The 21,449-nt window shown below is 40.4% G+C and overlaps 1 protein-coding gene across 1 annotated transcript in view; it reads left to right on the top strand.

Annotated features, from left to right (window-relative positions):
• Positions 1–20,305, top strand: part of LOC129868456 (solute carrier organic anion transporter family member 2B1-like) — a 33,410-nt gene extending 13,105 nt beyond the window's left edge. Inside the window, 13 exon segments of the mRNA XM_055942463.1 lie at positions 8,217–8,354; positions 8,604–8,766; positions 8,878–9,102; positions 9,636–9,734; positions 13,574–13,704; positions 14,334–14,430; positions 14,686–14,850; positions 16,034–16,223; positions 16,325–16,475; positions 16,945–17,102; positions 18,184–18,248; positions 18,657–18,777; positions 19,041–20,305. Coding sequence (XP_055798438.1) covers positions 8,217–8,354; positions 8,604–8,766; positions 8,878–9,102; positions 9,636–9,734; positions 13,574–13,704; positions 14,334–14,430; positions 14,686–14,850; positions 16,034–16,223; positions 16,325–16,475; positions 16,945–17,102; positions 18,184–18,248; positions 18,657–18,777; positions 19,041–19,227 — 1,890 coding nt within the window. The 3' untranslated portion in view covers positions 19,228–20,305.
• Positions 20,306–21,449: the final 1,144 nt, after the last annotated feature.

Raw genomic sequence — 21,449 nt, forward strand, 5'->3', positions numbered from 1 at the left:
TTTCGACCAAATAAAGATATAAATAGTCACTAACCAAGAAACAACTTCATCAGATTACAGTCTAACATATTTATTGTATAGCATATGTTTTGTTAGAAAAATGTGCATATTTCAGGTATAAATCATAGTTTTACATTGCAGCCACCATCACAACTCTCACCAAAGCAACTAGAATAACTACAGAGACCAACGTGAATTACCTAAATACTCATCATAAAACATTTATGGAAAATACACAGCGTACAGCAAATGAAAGACAAAGATCTTGTGAATCCAGCCAATATTTGAGATTTTTTAAGTGTTTTACAGTGAAAACACAATATAGCATTATATTAGCTTACTACAATAGCCAACCACACAACAGCATTGATTCAAGCCAACAATAGCGATAACGAATAAACCAGCAAAAGATATAATTTTTTTACTAACCTTCTCAAACTTCTTCAGATGACAGTCCTATAACATCATATTACACAATACATATAGAGTTTATTCGAAAATGTGCATATTTAGCGGCACAAATCGTGGTTATACAATGAAAATAGTAGCCAAGCTGCCAACAAAATGTTGGGAGAAATCTTGGTAGAGGCACCTAATCTAATCAGTAACTAATCATAAACTTGACAAAAAAATACAGGTTGGACAGCAAATGAAAGATACATTAGTTCTTAATGCAACCGCTGTGTTAGATTTTTAAAATTAACGTTACTACGACATACAGCGTGCGTTAAAGCGAGACCGCACCGAAATTAATGGCGGAATAGTATTTTTACATTTTCCAACAGAACAACAAATTAACCTGTCTAGGATCAGCGTGGCGCTAGCGGCACACCCCCCCCCCCCCCACTGAAAAACCAGTGCCGCGAAATTCAAAAAAAATATTTTTTTAAAATATTTAACTTTCACACATTAAAGTCCAATACAGCTAATGAAAGACACAGATCTTATGAATCCAGTCAACATTTCCGATTTTTAAAATGTTTTACAGGGAAGACACAATATGTAAAGATGTACATCTATTACCTAAAAACACATTAGCATATTCCACCATCTTTTATTTGTCCACCAACACCAGTAGCCATCACCAATTCGGCTAAACTAAGATATTTATAGCCCCTAACCAACAAAAAAACTCATTAGATGACAGTCTGATAACATATTTATGGTATGGGATAGGTTTTGTTAGAAAAAAGTGCATATTTCAGGTATATGGCATAGTTTACAATTGCACCCACCATCACAAATGGACTAGAATAATTACAATGAGCAACGTGTTTACCTAACTACTAATCATCAAACATTTCGTAAAAATACACAGCATACACGAATCGAAAGACACAGATCCTGTGAATACAGACAATATTTCAGATTTTCTAAGTGTCTTACAGCGAAAACACAATAAATCGTTATATTAGCTTAGCACATAGCAATTAGCAGCCCAGCATTGATTCTAGCCAAAGTGAGCGATAAAAGTCAACATCGCCAAAAGATATTAATTTTTTCACTAACCTTCTCAGAATTCTTCCGATGACACTCCTGTAACATCACATTACAACATGCATATACAGTTTGATCGAAAATGTTTATATTTAGCCACCAAAATCATGGTTAGACAATGTGAAATGTAACTCAGCTGGTCAGAATTTGTCCTTGCGCCACTTAGACAGTGATCTACTCTTATACATAAATACTCATAAACGTGACTAAAAAATATAGGGTGGACAGGGATTGATAGACAATTTAATTCTTAATACAATTGCGTTATTACATTTTTTAATTTATCCTTACTTTTCAATACAGTTTGCGCCAAGCGAAGCTACGTCAAAAAACATGGCGTCCTAAGCCACTAAAATGTTTCGACAGAAACACGATTTATCATAATAAAAATGTCCTACCTTGAGCTGTTCTTCCATCAGTATCTTGGGCAAAGGATCCTTTCTTGGGAGAAATCGTCTTTTGGTGGAAAGCTGTCCTCTTGCCATGTGGAAATGTCAACTACGTTCGGGATGAACTGAAAAGCGTTCCCAACTTTTCACATCGTTGCAAAAATAAATGTCCCAAAATCGCACTAAACGGATATAAATTGCTATAAAACGCTTTAAATTAACTACTTTGTGATGTTTGTAACTCCTATAACGAGTGAAAAGATGACCGGAGAAATATAACAGGCTAAACTAATGCTTGGAACAGGAGAGGGTCGGTGTCTTCCACGCGCGTTACGCAGCAAGAAAAGACTTGCTAGCTAAAGGTTTTTTTCATTTGTAGTGCCTGTGAACGAGCAATCGAGCCCGTTGGAATCGTCATCACGTAAAGGCATCCAGGGGAAGACGTAAGAAGTGTCCGTATAGTCATAGCAACGACAGTGCCCGTTTAAATGACTTCAGAAAAGTGGCCAACGTTTCTCAAATCTGACTCCATGTCAGGGAAATTGCTGTAGAATGGGCTCTGTTCCACTTAGAGACAAAATTTCAACTCCTATAGAAACTATAGACTGTTTTCTATCCAATAATAATAATAATATGCATATTGTACGATCAAGGATTTTGTGGGAAGCCGTTTAAAAAATTAGCCACATTAGCATAAATAGTCTAAACAGCGCCCCCATCCCCAACAGGTTAACATCATAAATACTTCTTACTTTTTGATGAGCTCCCATCAGAATCTTGGGCAAGTTGTCCTTTGTCCAAAAGAATCGTTGCTCGGTTGTAGATTGTCGCCTTCAACGTTGGAATTAGCAGTAAACATTAGCCATGTGGCAAAGACGTGTCCAACTCACTAGAACGCAGCACTAAGAAATATCTGAAAATCGCAATATACTGATATAAACTGATATAACTCGGTTTAAAATAACATTATGATGTCTTTAACACCTATATCGAATAAAATCAGAGCCGGATATATCTAAGGCCTATAACGGGAACTTTCCAGAACGCAATCCTGAGGTCTGTCTTGCGTCATGGCGAATGAAGAAAAGACTGGACCCCACGTTCCCAGACCATTTATATGGCCTAGCAACTCCATTCCAATTCTCACTATTTGCTGACATCTAGGGGAAGGCGTATGCAGTGCATCTCGACCAATAGAAGACATGCAAATTAATAAACTGACCTCAGAACAGCCTGCCTGATTTCAGATTTCTAACTTCCTCATTGGAAAATTGCTCCAACTTGAGTTCTGTTTTACTCACAGATATAATTCAAACGGTTTTAGAAACTAGAGAGTGTTTTCTATCCAATAGTAATAATAATATGCATATTGTACGAGCAAGAATTGAGTACGAGGCAGTTTAATTTGGGAACGAAATTATTACAAAGTGAAAATAGCACCCCCTATTGAGAAAAGGATTACTACAGAGAGCAACGTGAAATACCTAAATACTCATCATAAAACATTTATGAAAAATACATGGTGTACAGCAAATGAAAGATAAACATCTTGTGAATCCAGCCAATATTTCAGATATTTTAAGTGTTTTACAGCGAAAACACAATATAGCATTATATTAGCGTACCACAATAGCCAACCACACAACCGCATTCATTCACCCCAAAGGTAGCGATCGCAAAAAAACAGCAAAAGATATAAAATTATTAACTAACCTTGACAAACTTCATCAGATGACAGTCCTGTAACATGATGTTACACAATACATATATGTTTTGTTCGAAAATGTGCATATTTAGCGGTACAAATCGTGGTTTTACAATGTGAATACGTAGCCAAACTGCACAAAATTATCCGGATATATTTCTGACACTCACCTAATCTAATCAAAGCACTCATTATAAACTTTACTAAAAAATACATGTTGTACAGCACATGAAAGATACACTAGTTCGTAATGCAATCGCCGTGTTAGAATTCTAAAAATAACTTTAGTACGACATACAGATTACGTTATAGCGAGACAGCGCCTGCAATGAGGGCGGAAAATAGTACTAAACATTTTTCACAGAAATACGAAATAACATCATAAATGGTTCCTACTTTTGATGTTCTTCCATCAGAATCTTGTACAAGGAGTCCTTTGTCCAGAATAAATCGTTGTTTGGTTTTAGAATGTCCTCTTCTCCTGTCGAATTAGCAACCAAAGCTAGGCAAGTGGCGCGAAGTTGTCCATCTTCACCAAACGCAGAGAACGGAAAACGCCAAAACTCCCGATAAACGTTCAATAATCTGATAAAACTACATTGAAAAAACATACTTTACGATGATATTATCACATGTATCAAATAAAATCAAAGCCGGAGATATTAGCCGTCTATACCGAACGCTTTTCAGAAGCCAATGCTGATGTCCTTCCCGCGCCTTGGTAGACAAAGGAAATTGTGGTCACGTCATTCCAAGAGCTCTTGTTCGACCTCAGATCAAGCTAGACACCCCATTCCACCTCCCACTGCCGGTTGACATCAAGTGGAAGGCGTATAAAGTGCATGTATATCCATAGATTTCAAGCAAATGAATAGGAAGGCCCTGGAACAGAGCCTCGATTTCAGATTTTTCACTTCCTGACAGGAAGTTTGCTGCAAAATGAGTTCTGTTTTACTCACAGATATAATTCAAATGGTTTTAGAAACTTGAGTGTTTTCTATCCAATAGTAATAATAATATGCATATTGTACGATCTAGAATAGAGTACGAGGCCGTTTAAATTGGGCATGATTTTTTCCCAAAGTGAAAATTGCGCCCCCTATCCCAAAGAAGTTAAATGCTTTACGGCGAAAGCATACATTACGATTATGAGAACATAGCCCACTAAACAAATCATTACAAACAGTAGCCAGCCAGCTAGAACAGTTTAGAAATTTAGAAATAGAGATAAAATTAATCCCTTACCTTTGATGATCTATATCTGTTTGCAATCAGCAGACATTCATTTACTCAATAAATGTTATTTTTGTTCGATAAAGTATCTTTATACCCAAAAACCTCCGTTTTGTTTGCGCGTTTTCTTCAGTAATCCACAGGCTAAAACACAGTACACAGGAGGACAAAAAAATCAAAATTGTATCCGTAAAGTTCATAGAAACATGTCAAACGATGTTTATATTCAAACCTCAGGTTGTTTTTAGCCTAAATAATAAATAATATTTCAACCGGACAATAACGTTGTCAATATAAAATGTAAACACGAAACGCACTCTCTCGGTCTTGCGCAGGAAAAAGCTCTGTGACACGGCAGGGTCCACTCATTCAGACTGCTCTTACTTCTTCATTTTTCAGAATACAAGCCTGAAACATTTTCTGAAGACTGTTGACATCTAGTGGAAGGCATAGGAACTGCATTTTGAGTCCTAAGTCAATGGATACTGTATTGACATTGAATAGAAAACTACAAAACCAAAAGAAAACTACTTCCTGAATGGATTTTTCTCAGGTTTTTGCCTGCCAAATCAGACACTATTTTAACAGTTTTGGAAACTTTAGAGTGTTTTCTATCAAAATCTACCAGTTATATGCATATCATATATTCTGGGTCCGAGATGCAGGCAGTTTAATTTGGGCATGCATTTCATCCAAAATTCCGAATGCTTCCCCCTACCCTAGAGAAGTTAAAAGTTAATTTGTGGAATTTCTTTCCTTAATGCGTTTGAGACAATCAGTTGGGTTGTGACAAGGTAGGGGAGGTGTACAGAAGATAGCCCTATTTAGTAAAAACAAAGTCCATATTATGGCAAGAACAGCTCAAAGAAGCAAAGAGAAACGAGAGTCCATCATTACTTTAAGACATGAAGGCCAGTCAATTTCGAAAAATTTCAAGGACTTTGAAAGTTTCTTCAAGTGCAGTCTCAAAAACCATCAAGCGCTATGATGAAACTGGCTCTCACGAGGAGCGCCACAGGAAAGGAAGACCCAGAGTTACCTCCAGAGGATAAGTTCATTAGAGTTACCAGCCTCAGAAATTGCGTTCTAAATAAATGCTACACAGAGTTCAAGTAACAGACACATCTCAACATCAACTCTTCAGAGGAGACTGCGTGAATCAGGTCTTCATGGTCGAATTGCTGCAAAGAAACCACTACTGAAGGACACTAATAATAAGAAGAGACTTGCTTGGGCCAAAAAACACGAGCAATGGACATTAGACCGGTGGAAATCTGTCCTTTGGTCTGATGAGTCCAAATTTGAGATTTTTGGTTTCAACCGCCGTGTCTTTATGAGATGCATCGTAGGTGAACGGACGATTTCCGCATGTGTGGTTCCCAGCATGAAGCATGGAGGAGGAGGTGTGGGGGTGCTTTGCTGGTGACACTGTCAGTGATATATTTAGAATTCAAGACACATTTAACCAGCATGGCTACCACAGCATTCTGCAGCGATATGCCAACCCATCTGGTTTGCGCTTAGTGGGACTATCATTTGTTTTTCAACAGGACAATGACCCAACACACCTCCAGGCTGTGTAAGGGCTATTTGACCAAGAAGGAGAGTGACGGTGATGCATCAGATGACCTGGCCTCCACAATCACCCGACCTCAACCCAATTGAGATGGATTGGGATGAGTTGGACCACAGAGTGAAGGAAAAGCAGCCCACAAGTGCTCAGCAAATGTGGGAACTCCTTAAAAGCTGTTGGAAAATCATTCCAGGTGAAGCTGGTTGAGAGAATGCCAAGAGTGTGCAAAGCTGTCATCAAGGCAAAGGGTGGCTACTGTAAAAAATCTCAAATCTCAAATATATTTTGATTTGTTTAACACTTTTTTGGTTACTACATGATTCCATGTGTTATTTCATAGTTGTGATGTCTTCACTATTATTCTACAATGTAGAAAATAGTAAAAATTAAGAAAAACCCTTGAATGAATAGCTGTGTCCAAACCTTTGACTGGTACTATATGTAAAAGATTTTGCTCTGGTTGTGAAAATCCTCATAAAGTTACTCATAGGCCTCCAGACCCTCTTGACTACTGTAGCAAGATGTTTTGTTGCATTACATACTTTCTTTACAAACTTCTTAGGGATAGGGGGCAGTATTTTCACGTCCGGATGAAAAGCGTGCCCAAAGTAAACTGCCTGATACTCAGGCCCAGAAGCTAGGATAAGGACATTATTAATAGACTTGGATAGAAATCACTCTGACGTTTATGAAACTGTTTGAATAATGTCTGTGAGTATAACAGAACTGATTTGGCAGGCGAAACCCCGAGCACAATCCATCCAGGGGGGAAAAAATTTGAGGTCAATCTGTTTTCCATTAGTTTTCTATGCTAAGGAATCTGGTTGCAGTTCCTATGGCTTCCACTAGATGTCAACAGTCTTTAGAAATTGGATGATGTTTATCCTTTGAGAAATGAAGAAGTAGCCCTGTTCTTTCCATGTGAACACAGTTTATCCCGTCTTAAATTGTATCGATTATTTACGTTTTACGATACCTAAGTTTGGATTAGGAACGTTGTTTGAAATGTTTGGACCAAGTTTACAGGTAACTTATTAGATACTTTGTAGTCATGTTGGGTGAGTTGGAACTGGTATATTTTCTGAATCGAACGTGCCAAATAAATGGACATTTTGGAGATATAAAGAAGACATTTATCGAACAAAATGACCATTTGTGATGTTTCTGGGACATTTGGGAGTGCCAACAGAAGAAGATCTTCAAAGGTAAGGCATGAATTATATCGTTATTTCTGAGTTTTGTGTCGCACCTGGCTGGTTGAAATATTACTTTCATGTGTTTGTATGCGGGGTGCTGTCCTCAGATAATCGCATGGTCTGCGTTCACTGTAAAGCCTTTTTGAAATCTGACACTGCGGCTCGGTTAACAAGAAGTTAAGCTTTATTTTGATGTATTATACATGTATGTTTTGTGAATTTCTATTATGAGTATTTCTGTTCTTGAATTTGGCACGCTGCAATTTCACTGGATGTTGTCAAATCAATCCTGTTACTGGGATCTGAGCGGGAAGGGATCACTAAGAAGGTTTAAAGGTGTCAAATGTGCATCTAGATGTAGTGCCCCGTGTGGAACAAGAAGTTCTCCTGAATATTTAAATCAGACATTTGAGCTCTCTGTAGTTCATTGATCAGATCATATTATTTACTACTACTACTATTATTTACTACTATTTACTACTAAGCTGGGAACAATTTTTTTAATACACTTCATGTATCTACAGTCTGTCTGCATACTGATGAAACCATAAACAAATATATACCATGGTTTTCCTCTCTCTCTCCCTTCCCTGTCTATCCTCTCTCTCCTGTCTCTCCTCTAGTTATTTGTGCTGTGCCATGGCATGCTCCAGCTGGCCCAGCTGTTGGTGTCTGGATATCTGAAGAGCTCCATCTCCACCATAGAGAGACGCTATGGCTTCTCTAGCCAGAAGTCTGGCATCTTGGCATCCTTCAATGAGGTAAGCCTAAACCTAACCCTGACCCTATCCCACCACTCTTTTGGGCTGATCAAGATAACAGGAAGATTGACTGAGAAATTCCAGATCCATATAGGTTCAGATTATTATTTGTATTTATATATGAAAAAATTGTATACTTTAATTGTTTACATGTGAGAGTGGGCACATAAGTGTGTTAATGGTTGTGTTTGTTTGTGTGAGTGTGTTGTGCTCATGATTCTGTGTGTGTGTGTTTATCTGTGTGTGTAGGTGGGGAACATAGTCCTGATAGTGTTTGTTAGTTTCTTTGGTAGCCGTGTCCACAGACCACGGTTCATTGGTGGAGGGGCACTGGTGGTCAGTCTGGCTGCTCTGATAATGGCCATGCCTCATTTCATCAGTGGCCCCTACCAGTACACAGACCACATCAGCGGTAAGTCACATACACACACACATACAATACATGCATATATTTGTTTGAATCTCAAAACAAAAATAGTAGTTATCACCTAACTCTTAACTCCTTTCTACCTGTGTTCAATAGAATCCAAGGATGACGACTCTGGCCTCTGCCAATTAGAGAGCTCTTTCCAATCAACCTTGTCCAATCATAGCTGCACTCAGCAAGAGAGACACTCCCAGCAGGGAGTATTCCCACTCCTGCTCCTAGGACAGATACTCCTGGGAATCGGCGGCGTTCCCATCCAACCCTTCGGAATCTCCTACATTGATGACTATGCCAGCAAGAGGAACTCTCCTCTCTACCTCGGTATGAGCACTGGGAGTGACTGGGAAACAGGGAATTCTTGGAATACAGGAAATACACATTCTGATGCAGGTCTTTTAGGTTTTTAACTAGGAATCAATAGTATCACTGTTGTTTTTTTTTAATGGAGAGTTGCACCATTCTTCTCTAACGTTCCCGCAATTTTGGGCTCCACTCAATCCCCTCCAATTCTGAGAATACTTGCAGGGACATTAGAAGGAGTTAGATTAGGAATTTCACACATAACCGGGGTGCAGGATGTGGAAAAATAGTAATGAAACTAAAGTGAATGTTTTGTATCCAATCATTGTTTTGCTGCTCTCAAGGCTGTTTCATGCCAAGTGTGTGTCATGTCATGTCAATCTATATGATAAAATGATACTTGAGATCAGCAGACAATGGGCAGTCTTTCATTTTCTTTTCATCAACTTCGAAGTATGATCTGGGGAGAAACTAAACGATAAGCAGTCTTTTCCGTGTCACTCTATTGATCCCACAACAGGGGTGACATGTCTGACTGTGGTTCCCCCCTGCAGGCATCCTCCTGGCTGTCACATCTATTGGTCCTGCTTTTGGCTTTATGATGGGCTCCTTCATGTTGCGCTTTTATGTCGACATCGACAAGATGTCCAAAGGTGAGCACATACACAAAATGCATCATACTGGGACACTTTCTGTAAGTTCTACAGTGCCTTCAGAAAGTACTCACACCCCTTGACTTTTTCCCACGTTGTTGTGTTATAGCCTGAATTTAAAATTGATTAAATTGAGATTTGAGATATGATACCCCATAATGTCAAAGTGGAATTCTGCTTGAAATTAATTAAAATTGAAAAGCTAAAATGTATTGTCAATAGGTATTCAACCACTTTGATACAGTATGACTGAAACGAGCTGCAAAAAACAGTCAAACTGGACAGTTTTATCTCTGTCTCTTCATTCAATGACTCAATCATGGACACTCTTACTGACAGTTGTGGCTGATTCGCGTGATGTATTATTGTCTACCTTCTTGCCCTTTGTGCTGTTGTCTGTGCCCAATCATGTTTGAACCATGTTTTGTGCTGCTATCATGTTGTGCTGCTGCCATGCTGTTTTGCTACCATGTTGTTGCATGTTGTGTTGCTAGGATGCTGTGTTGTCATGTGTTGCTGCCATCCTAATGTTGTTGTCTTAGGTCTCTCTTTATGTAGTGTTGTGGTGTCTCTCTTGTCGTGATGTGTGTTTTGTCCTATATATATTTTTTTTATCCCAACCCCCACCCCCGCAGGAGGCCTTTTGCCTTTTGGTAGGTCATCATTGTAAATAAGAATTTGTTCTTAACGGACTTGCCTCGTTAAATAAAGGTTCAATAAAAAACTTAAACAAAAGATATAGCAAGCTTAAATAAGTTCAGGAGTAAAAATATGCTTTACAAGTCACAAAATAAATTCCATGGACTCACTCTATACATGTATATTTGCAATAATATGCAATAATAGTGTTTTTCAGAATGATTTTTGAATGACTACCTCCTCTCTATACCCCAAACATACAATTATTTGTAAGGTCCCTTAGTTAAGCACAGAATTTCAAACGCAGATTCAACCACAAAGACCAGCGAGGTTTACCAATGTCTCGCGAAGAAGGTAGAAGGGCACCTATTGGTAAAGAAAAGCAAGCATTGAATATCCCTTAGAGCATGGTGAAGTTATTAATTACACTTTGGATGACGTATCAATACAGCCAGTCACTACAAAGATACAGACGTCCTTTCTAACTCAGTTTCCGGAGAGGAAGGAAACCGCTCATGGATTTCACCATGAGGCCAATGGTGACTTTAAAACAATTTAATGGCCCTGATAGGAAAAAACTGAGGATGGATCAACAACATTGTCGTTACTCCACAATACTAACCTAAATTACGGTGTGAAAAGAAGGAAGCCTGTACAGAATAAAAAATATTCCAAAACATGCATCCTGTTTGCAAACAGGATGCATGTTTTGGAATATTTTGTACGGGTTTCCTTCTTTTCAATCTGTGGTTTCGATTAGTATTGCAGAGTAGATGCAATGTATGAGGTATACAGAGATGAGATAGTCAGTCATTCAAAAATAATGTTAAACACTATAATTGCACACAGAGTGAGTCCAAGCTACTTAACTTGTTAAGTAGATGTTTAACCCTCAACTTGTTTAGGCTTGCCATAACAAAGGGGTGGAATACTTATTGACTCAAGACATGTAAGCTTTTAATTTTTATTGAATTTGTAAACATTTCTAAAAACATAATTCCACTTTGACATTATGGGGTATTGTGTGTAGGCTGTAACACAACAAAATTAGGAAAAAGCCGAGGTTTGTGAATATTTTCTGAAGGAACTGTATTTACCTTTAAATATGATAATTTCCATTCTCAGAGCTTTAAAACCTCGCAGGAAAACCTCCCTACAACTTAAAAACAGCTTTAGTTCTCAGAATGTTTAAAAAACGTTCAGTTTTACCGGTCAGGAAACTTAGGGCTTCGTTCCCGGAACCAATCTGAAACCAAAAAACACATGTTCCCACAACTTCCAAGGAACCAAATGTGCCAGGTCTCTTACTCATTCACTCACTGACTCATTCACTCACACACTCTCTCTCTCACACTCACACACACACACACACACTCCCAGGAGGTCCTCAGATGTTCACAATATGTCAGGAGTGTCTCATCTGGAGCTGATATGGGTTAGGGTTGTGGTTGAGGCTAGGGTTAGGATTGAACCGGGATGTGGACATGAAGCTAGGGTTAGAATACCATATTGGGTGGGTTATGTACCAAAGGTTGGTGGTAAGGTGTGCTACAGGTCAACTTCAAGGTGCATGCAATCATTTTTTTACATTTATTATTTAACCTTTATTTAACTAGGCAAGTCAGTTAAGAAAAAAATCGTATTTACAATGACGGCCTACACCGGCCGATGATGCAGGACCAATTGTGCGCCGCCCTATGGGACTCCCAATCACGGCCGGTTATGATACATTCTGGAGGTCCTCCTCTTGTAGTGTCCTTTACAAGACAAAATAAAACTCTGAGTGATTGTGTTTTAATAAACAGAGTTTAATGGAGACTAGCTGGAATAATGTCGATGATAACGACCATCTTATCTTTACTCCACTCCTGTGAATTCTAACAGGCAAACATTTACAGTGCATCGGGAAAGTAATCAGACCCCTTGACTTTTTCCACACTTTGTTACGTTGCAGCCTCATTCCAGAATGTATTCAATTGTTCCTTTTTTCTCATAGATTTACACACAATACCCCATAATGACAAAGCAAAAACATTTTTTTCAAATTTTTTGCAAATATATTGAAAATAATAAGCTGAAATATCACATTTACATAAGTATTCAGACCCTTTACTCAGTACTTTGTTGAAGCACCTTTGGCAGCGATTACAGCCTTGAGTCTTCTTTGGTATGACGCTACAAGATTGGCACACCTCTATTTGGGGTATTTCTCATTCTTCTCTGCAGATCCTTTCAAGCTCTGTCAGGTTGGATGGGGAGCGTTGCTGCAGCTATTTTCAGCTATTTTCAGGTCTGGCTAGGTCACTCAAGGACATTCAGAGACTTGTCCCGAAGTCACTCCTGTGTTGTCTTGGCTGTGTGCTTACGGTCGTTGTCCTATTCGAAGGTGAACCTTCGCCCCAGTCATAAGGACCTGAGCACTCTGGAGCAGATTTTCATCAAAGACTTTTCCAATCCACCTCATTCTGTGTGAACCACAGCTTTCCCTGCAAGCTTCAGACACCTCAGAAACTGGATTTACCCCAGTCATGGTCATGGACCAGTGTCCTGTCTTTCCAGTTTCATGTAATTGAACTCGTTCTTCCAGTTCGATGCATCTCATTTATCAAGGTGTGAGAGCATCGTTAGTGATTGGGGACATGTTCAAACTGTTCAAACGCCTGCTGAAGTATGTGTGTGCGTGTGTGTGCATGTGTGTATGGCGTGTGTGGTGCATATCTATAGTTATTTACTTCTGTAGAAAAGTGCATGACATCAGACGAATTTCTGTGATAGAAATTAGCTTATTCCCTTTTTGGAGGAAAATTTGTTCTTAACTGGAATCTCGGTCTCTCTGAACATCTGGTATGACCTCATTCACTCAGTCTTTCACTTTAGTCATTCAGAATGAATGTGGAGTTTCTCACAGTGAAAAAGAATATGACTTCTTCCTGGAAGCTGCTGTAAGTTAGAAAGAGATTCAATGTTCTGTTGAAAAATGCCAAGGAAAAAAATGTACTTTCTTTCCTAATATCAACATTTTGTCAAAAGGTTATAACGTTTTAAACCAGGAAGTGTTCTCAGGGTGCACTTCAAAAGATACAGTACCTTTGATTGCATTGGTTATTTCATTGAATAGTTGATTGAATATTGTTATTTTACTATTTTTGAATACTTTACTTTGCCACTAATACAGTAACATGTCTTTCTTCTATCTGCAGATCAGATAGGTCTGGAGCGAGGAGACCCTCGCTGGGTGGGAGCCTGGTGGCTAGGCTTCTTGGTGGCAGCCTCCTTCCTCTTCCTCACCTCCCTGCCCTACCTCTTCTTCCCCCGGCAGATGCCCAAAGAGGTGTAGTATGGGATACAAGCTGACACGTTGTCACAGTCATGATATATATTTGTGATTGATTGATTTTATGTCTTATTAAGCATTAACTTAGAAAATGTAATGAAAGTTGAACAATCTTCTCTTATAGAAAAATTTGGTTCAGAGAAAGAGTGATGAGGTTTGACCTTGTTGAATAAGGTCCTGGCTGATATCTATCATTCTGTAAGGGAATGTTTCAAAAGAGGTTGAGTCTTTGGTTCATGTTTCGCTCATCAGTCATCTGGCACAAAGAAGAATCATTGTGCCAGGTCTTGCTCAATAGCATAGCATAGCCGCACACACACACAAACACCCACACACACAGTCTCTTGAATGCTGGCCAAGGCTTTAAAAGCTCTGAAGCTTGGCGTGTAACTTGAGTGCACTGCAGTGTTACATACACTTTAAATGTTACCATTTCGCAATCAGCGATCTTGTAGGCTAAACTCTCTCTTTCCCACATCATGTTCCCTAGACCTGACAAAGGCTATTAGAGAGTTAATGCAATAATGACAGGATTACATGTTTGCTGTGCCGTGATCAAACTCTAATCTGTTGTAATACAGGTACAGCGCATAATTGCGGTGTGGTTCTTTCTCTCCCCTGGTTAGGAAAATGGAGGCGATGTCACAGAGCCCAGAGCAGAAGAGGAAAAGAAACCACTGCCAGACCCCGTCCAGGAACTCACCCTCACACAGTTTCTCAAAAGTGAGACACTTTTATAAAACCACATGCGTCTGTTTTCTTTACGTTTCTCTTCACTGTGTCTATGGGTGACTACATGGCATTAAGGGTGACAGTCACTGATATACATACTGATAGTATATAAAAAGTAGAAGTGGTCACATTGTGTCCTCTCTCTTCCTCTATTGTTGCAACCCCCGTGGTAAATATTGTCTTAAGCAGTGAGGTCATTAGCCATTAACCCCTCTCTCCCTCCCTCCCTCCCCCTCTTTCTCCCAGGTTTCCCCCGTATCGCCCTGCGGACCCTGCGGAACCCCATCTACCTTTTGGTGGTGCTGGCACAGGTCCACCTGGCAGCGATGGTAGCCGGCCTCGCCACCTTTATGGCCAAGTTCATAGAGCGCCAGTTCACCCAGACTGCCTCCTTCTCCAACATGATGATCGGTGAGAGACATTATTCGTTATCTCTGTGAAACATCTTGATTTAGATTAAGGTTAGGGTTTGTCTAATGAAGAAAAAATAGAACCAATGGACCAAATTAAAATTCCACTCAATGGAGAGTTATTCCTTTAAAATCAAATCTGCAAAACTCAAGTATTTGGCATGTGTATTTAACTCGGGTCTGATGGGAATAAGAAATATGGGTAATATCACATTGTATACACACTTAATACTAGCTGAGATTAATAATAGAGTATGCTCCAACTCTCCAGGGGTCTGCACAGAGAGCATGGAATTCTACCACAGAAACACTGCTATTGAGCAACTGAAGGTAATCATTCCAGAAGACAAAGACTCAGAGCACAGGCAATCAAACCCCTGGTTTGATCAAACCCCCGCCCACTACTGTTTATAGCAGGGTCAAATCTGGATGGGATTTACTTTCCCTTTACCCCAGTGTTTTAGTTCTTTGGCAGGGTGCAGAATCTCCAGCGTTTGCACCTGAAGCTGCCAATATCAACATTTTACAAGACTACAAAATAAGGCCAACTATTATTAGGAGGGGGTTAACAGAGCTAGGCTGAGGGGAACCACCCTGCCTATGTAAGGGGAAACACTGGTTGCGTTCCAGGTTCTTTTTCAAAGGCAGGCAGCACAGAGCTCATGTCTCCAGAACCATGTTGTCTTCTGAGATCTAACTTCTGAGATGTGCAGGGCGACTGCAAAAAACACAACCTTAGAACGTTTTCACAACTTATATCGGAGTGACTGTTATGCTTTATTAATAAACAAATTAGGCACATTTGGGCAGTCTTGATACAACATTTTGTTACATAAATGCAATGGTTCATTGGATCAATCTTAAACAATCCTCGTACACTGATGCCATCTAGTGGCCAAAATCTAAATTGTACCTGAGCTGGAATAATACATTATGGCCTTTCTCTTGCATTTCAAAGATGATGGTTAAAAAAAATACAAAAGAATGGTTGGTTTTTTCTTTGTATTATCTTTTACCAGATCTGTTGTGTTATATTATCCTACATTCCTTTCACATTTCCACAAACTACAAAGCGTTTCCTTTCAAATGGTACCAAGAATATGCATATCCTTGCTTCAGGGCCTGAGCTACAGGCAGTTAGATTTGGGTATGTCATTTTAGGTGAAACCTCTGTGTGCCTGTAGGTGGGGTGAGTATCCCTCTAGCGGTGCTGGGCATCGTGCTAGGTGGGGCTTTGATGAGGAGGCTGAGTATGTCTACTAGAGGCTCCGCCCTCATGTGCACGGCAGCCATCTTGATGTGTATACTCACCGCTCTGCCTCTCCTCCTCCTCGGCTGCTCCACACAGAGTGTCACTGGAGTCTACCCCACCACGTAGGTTACCATCACCTCTCCTTAAAACAGCACTGAAGCCTTAAGTTGCCATTGTGAACTCCACCAGGTACCATTCCTCTTTCTTCTTCCTCTGTTCTCAGACAGAATGGTTCCTTGGGGTGTAAAGCTGGGTGCTCCTGTCCGACCGAGACTTTTAACCCGGTGTGTGGCTCAGACGGGGTGGAGTTCATATCACCCTGTCATGCAGGCTGCATGACCAAAGTACAGGACAACAACACCATCAAAGTCCTGGTAAACCACTACACCTGCCTGTTCATGAATAGGCTGAATCCTAACTTTCCCAGGCCAATCATATTGAGGTTAAAAAGAACACAGAGAGAAAACTAAATCACATAACATGCAGAAACACGAAGAAACCCAAGATTATGAATTTCCAGGAAGTAGACATGTCAGACATACACAGCTCTAAAGGGGCCTCACGTCTGCTTTACTGCCAGATGTCTACTCAATGGAAAACAGGGTTACCAGCCAGACTCAGTATTATTTAGAATACTCACACACACTCCACCACCATACAAAGCTCAGGAGAAGAATATTCCCTTGCCCTGAAGCCAGAGAGACTATCAAGCCAGTTTCTTGATGATGTACTTTTATTTTATGAGATGAGTGATTCTCATTCACACCTACTATGTCAACAGTTACTGCCAGATGCAATGGTGATTGGCTGGTGGTTAATGTCATGTGACTCTTTCTCTGACAGAACTACACAAACTGTGGCTGCATCAACGGGTCCCATGCGTTGTCGGGGACATGCGGTAGCAACTGTGAACACCTCCTCTTGCCCTTTATGGTTCTCTCTGCCCTCACCTGCTTCATCGCATCCTTCTCACAGACGCCATCATACATGATGATACTGAGGTACAGCACACACACACACACACACACACACACACACACACACACACACACACACACATATGAACACACACACTAATCACCTACGTACAGAGAAAGAGAGAGAGTCATGTGCAGTCGTGTCCCCATGGTAAAGCCTGAGGTATCTGAGTTCTCTCACGCACTCCCTTAGTTATTATTGCAGGGACACAGACACTAGTTCTATTGCTTAGCCCTGAGGCAGTAGTTGCCACTGTATCATAACATTATCATCCATCATGATGGCTCAGGTAGTTCAAACGCATTCCTCCTTCGTTTCAGCATGTTTGAGCCTACCCAAACCCCACACACACACACACACACACACACACACACACACACACACACACACACACACACACACACACACACACACACACACACACACACACACACACACACACACACACATCCGCACTGTGTGTGTCTGTTGGTTGGTCTATGATCAGCGTTATTGGGCCTGTGGGGATGATAGCAAACATAATAAGGGAATAAAGAACAGAGCTTTCCGCTTCCTCACTGGGTAACACTTAGACAGTCCGCTAAACATGACCTATAGATGTTTAACCAACTCTTCACACACTGTCACTCTCATTTATCAGACAGCAACTGCACATGCAACAACAAAGATTTCAAGATAAAGTGGATGGGGGTAGTTTTTGCATATTGATATTTAAGCAACGCTGTGTGTGTGTGTGTGTGTGTGTGTGTGTGTGTGTGTGTGTGTGTGTGTGTGTGTGTGTGTGTGTGTGTGTGTGTGTGTGTGTGTGTGTGTGTGTGTGTGTGTGTGTGTGTGTGTGTGTGTGTGTGTGTGTGTGTGTGTGTGTGTGTGTGTGTGTGTGTGTGTGACACGTCTGACATAATTTACTGCATCCGTTCAGCTGTTCTGTTTCACTCTGAACTAAACGCAAACTCCATCCAGCTGGTCAGTAACTTCTTCACGCCAGAACTGGCACGGTTACTGTGACTGATGTTGACCCGCTCCCATCCTTTTCCTCTTCATCCCCTTTACCCTCTTCTTCACTTTTTCCTTCTCTCTCGCTCTCTCCCTCTATCTCCCCTGCAGGACAGTGAGAACAGAGGATAAGTCTTTTGCTGTGGGAGTTCAGTACATGCTCTTCAGAATGCTGGGTGAGTTAAATCAACATTTCACAGACAGCCACACTATCACATCTTTGCCCGGGATGCCAAGAAATGTAGATAAACGACCAATGCACAGTGATTCACTTTCACAGTGATCAACCTTTCTGCTCGACATCCACGGTTTGAACAGAAAACGTCTTGGAAAAAATACCTTTTCAAAAATCCATCCCCGAAATTCCTCTCTGGCTGTCCTGTTAGGTGACGTGAAGCAGGACCATGTAAACTCAGAAAACACATCTCTACAGGGATAATGACACATATCAACACTGCCACTCAGAAGAATCATCTCACAGCCTCTCAGCCAATTGTGTATGTGTGTGCGTGTGTGCATGCATGTCTGTGTGTGCGTGTTCACATGGATGTGTATTTGTAATTGGTGTATGTGTGTGTCTCAAGCATTCCTGCCTGCCCCAGTCCTGTACGGCATTGCCATAGACACCACCTGTATCCTCTGGGGGAAGAAGTGTGGGAGGAACACATCATGTCACTACTACAACATGGACCTCTTCAGACAGAGGCAAGCACCAGCAGATATACCCTCCACCTGCACAATGACTCATGCCTCCATGTCAGCCATATCAGCCATACTTAGAGTTTGCACTTTTGAGACCATTCCATTGCACTTTTGGGACCAATTTACCAGGCAACCTAAATCAGCCACAGCTTCATTTCTTTTTTAGTATTTGCCATACAGTATGTATTTTGACGCAGGTTTGTTATAGAGTATTCAGAATATCTTGGATGTATGATATTTACAGTTTCCATCTCTTTTATGGCCAGGTTCCTGGGACTGCAGGTGTTGTTTGTTTGTGGAGCGTTCATCTGCTTCCTGCTCTCTCTCCTCATCCTGAGACATAGGGCAGGACAACAATGCCAGCAGGCGGGACAGAGATACACTGTGGTGAACGGAGTAAAGAGTCCAGACAACAACACTGCCTCCAAAGAACTGCAGAGGATGCCAGCATGAGAGAGGACTGAGAGAGAAAGATAAATGAACTGAATTGCAAGCTGGGTAGACAGAGAAGAAAAATGTATCAATCTAATTCTCTACAGAATCATGAAGAAGACTACAGAGATGAGAAGCGCTCCGTGGGCATCTTTCTCAGTGAGAGTCCATCTCTTACTTTGTGTCCTCTATTTTGTCCATGGGAGGACCTGTTTCTCTCTCTCCTCCCGTTGGCCAATGAGGAGTGTTTAAATATCTCTACACTATTACTGCTCCCAAACTGCCAGTGCTGTATCTGAGCCATTGTAACATAGCGTGTCATTCTCTGGAACCAGTCTGAGGGGTCCCCTTTCCACTGATACAGGGTCAGATCTTTGTCCATCTCTCTTATGCTTAAGGTTAGGACATGGGGAGGGTAAGCTGCTATAAACTGATCCTAGATCTCTAGACGTTTTTTTATATTAGTTTTATTGTCACATCCACCGATTAGGTGCAGTGAAATGTTGTTGTTTTACAGGCTCAGCCATCGTAGTACGGCGTCCCTGGAGCAAATTTGGGTGCCTTTCTCAAGGGCACATTGACAGAATTTTCACCTTGTCGACTCGAGCCACCAGACCAAAGCAATCAGACCAAAGACAGCATTAGAAAACCAAACTCCCACTAAGCCAATACTCTTCAGGTGTTGGTTGTTTTTAGAAAACATGTATATACCATATATTTTTCTTTGTTTTTTAACCTGTCTAGGACTAGGGTGCCGCTAGCGGCACACCCCCCCCACCCCCACTGAAAAGGCAGAGCCGCGAAATTCAAAAAAAATATTTTTTTTTAATATTTAACTTTCACACATTAAAGTCCAATACAGCTAATGAAAGACACAGATCTTGTGAATCCAGCCAACATGTCCGATTTTTAAAATGTTTTACAGGGAAGACACAATATGTAAAGATGTAAATCTATTACCTAAAAACACATTAGCATAATCCACCATCTTTTATTTGTCCACCAACACCAGTAGCTATCACCAATTCGGCTAAACTAAGATATTTATAGCCCCTAACCAAGAAAAAAACTCATCAGATGACAGTCTGATAACATATTTATGGTATGGGATAGGTTTTGTTAGAAAAATGTGCATATTTCAGGTAGATGGCATAGTTTACAATTGCACCCACCGTCACAAATGGACTAGAATAATTACAATGAGCAACGTGTTTACCTAACTACTAATCATCAAACATTTCGTAAAAATACACAGCATACACTAATCGAAAGACACAGATCCTGTGAATACAGACAATATTTCAGATTTTCTAAGTGTCTTACAGCGAAAACACAATAAATCGTTATATTAGCATAGCACATGTGCAAACATTACCCCAGCATTGATTCTAGCCAAAGAGAGCGATAACGTAAACATCGCCAAAATATATTATTTTTTTCACTAACCTTCTCAGAATTCTTCAGATGACACCCCTGTAACATCACATTACAACATACATATACAGTTTGTTCGAAAATGTGCATATTTAGCCACCAAAATCATGGTTACACAATGACAAAAGTAGCCCAGCTGGTGAGAAAATGTCCGTGCGCCATATTAGACAGTGATCTACTCGTATACATAAATACTCATAAACGTGACTAAAAAATATAGGGTGGACAGCGATTGATAGACAATTTAATTCTTAATACAATCGCGGAATTACATTTTTTAAATTATCCTTACTTTTCAATACAGTTTGCGCCAAGCGAAGCTACGTCAAACAAAATGGCGTCCTAAGCCACTAACATTTTTCGACCAAAACACGATTTATCATAATAAAAATGTCCTACTTTGAGCTGTTCTTCCATCAGTATCTTGGGCAAAGGATCCTTTCTTGGGTCTAATCGTCTTTTGGTGGAAAGCTGTCCTCTTGCCATGTGGAAATGCCAACTGCGTTCGGGATGAACTGGAAGCGTGCCCAGCGATTCACAGCGTTTCAGAAATAAATGTCCCAAAATCGCACTAAACGGATATAAATTGCTATAAAACGCTTTAAATTAACTACCTTATGATGTTTTTAACTCCTATAACGAGTCTTAACATGACCGGAGAAAGATTACTCCCAACACTAATGCTTGGAACAAGTGCGGGTCGGTGTCCTCCACGCGCATGACGCAGCTGGAAAAGAGTTCCTAGCTACAGGGTTTTTTAATTTATAGTGCCTGTGATTGCGCAATCGACCCCATTCAAATCGTCATCA

This window comes from Salvelinus fontinalis, chromosome 13 (genome assembly GCF_029448725.1).
Source record: "Salvelinus fontinalis isolate EN_2023a chromosome 13, ASM2944872v1, whole genome shotgun sequence".
NCBI classification, from domain to species: Eukaryota; Metazoa; Chordata; class Actinopteri; order Salmoniformes; family Salmonidae; genus Salvelinus; species Salvelinus fontinalis.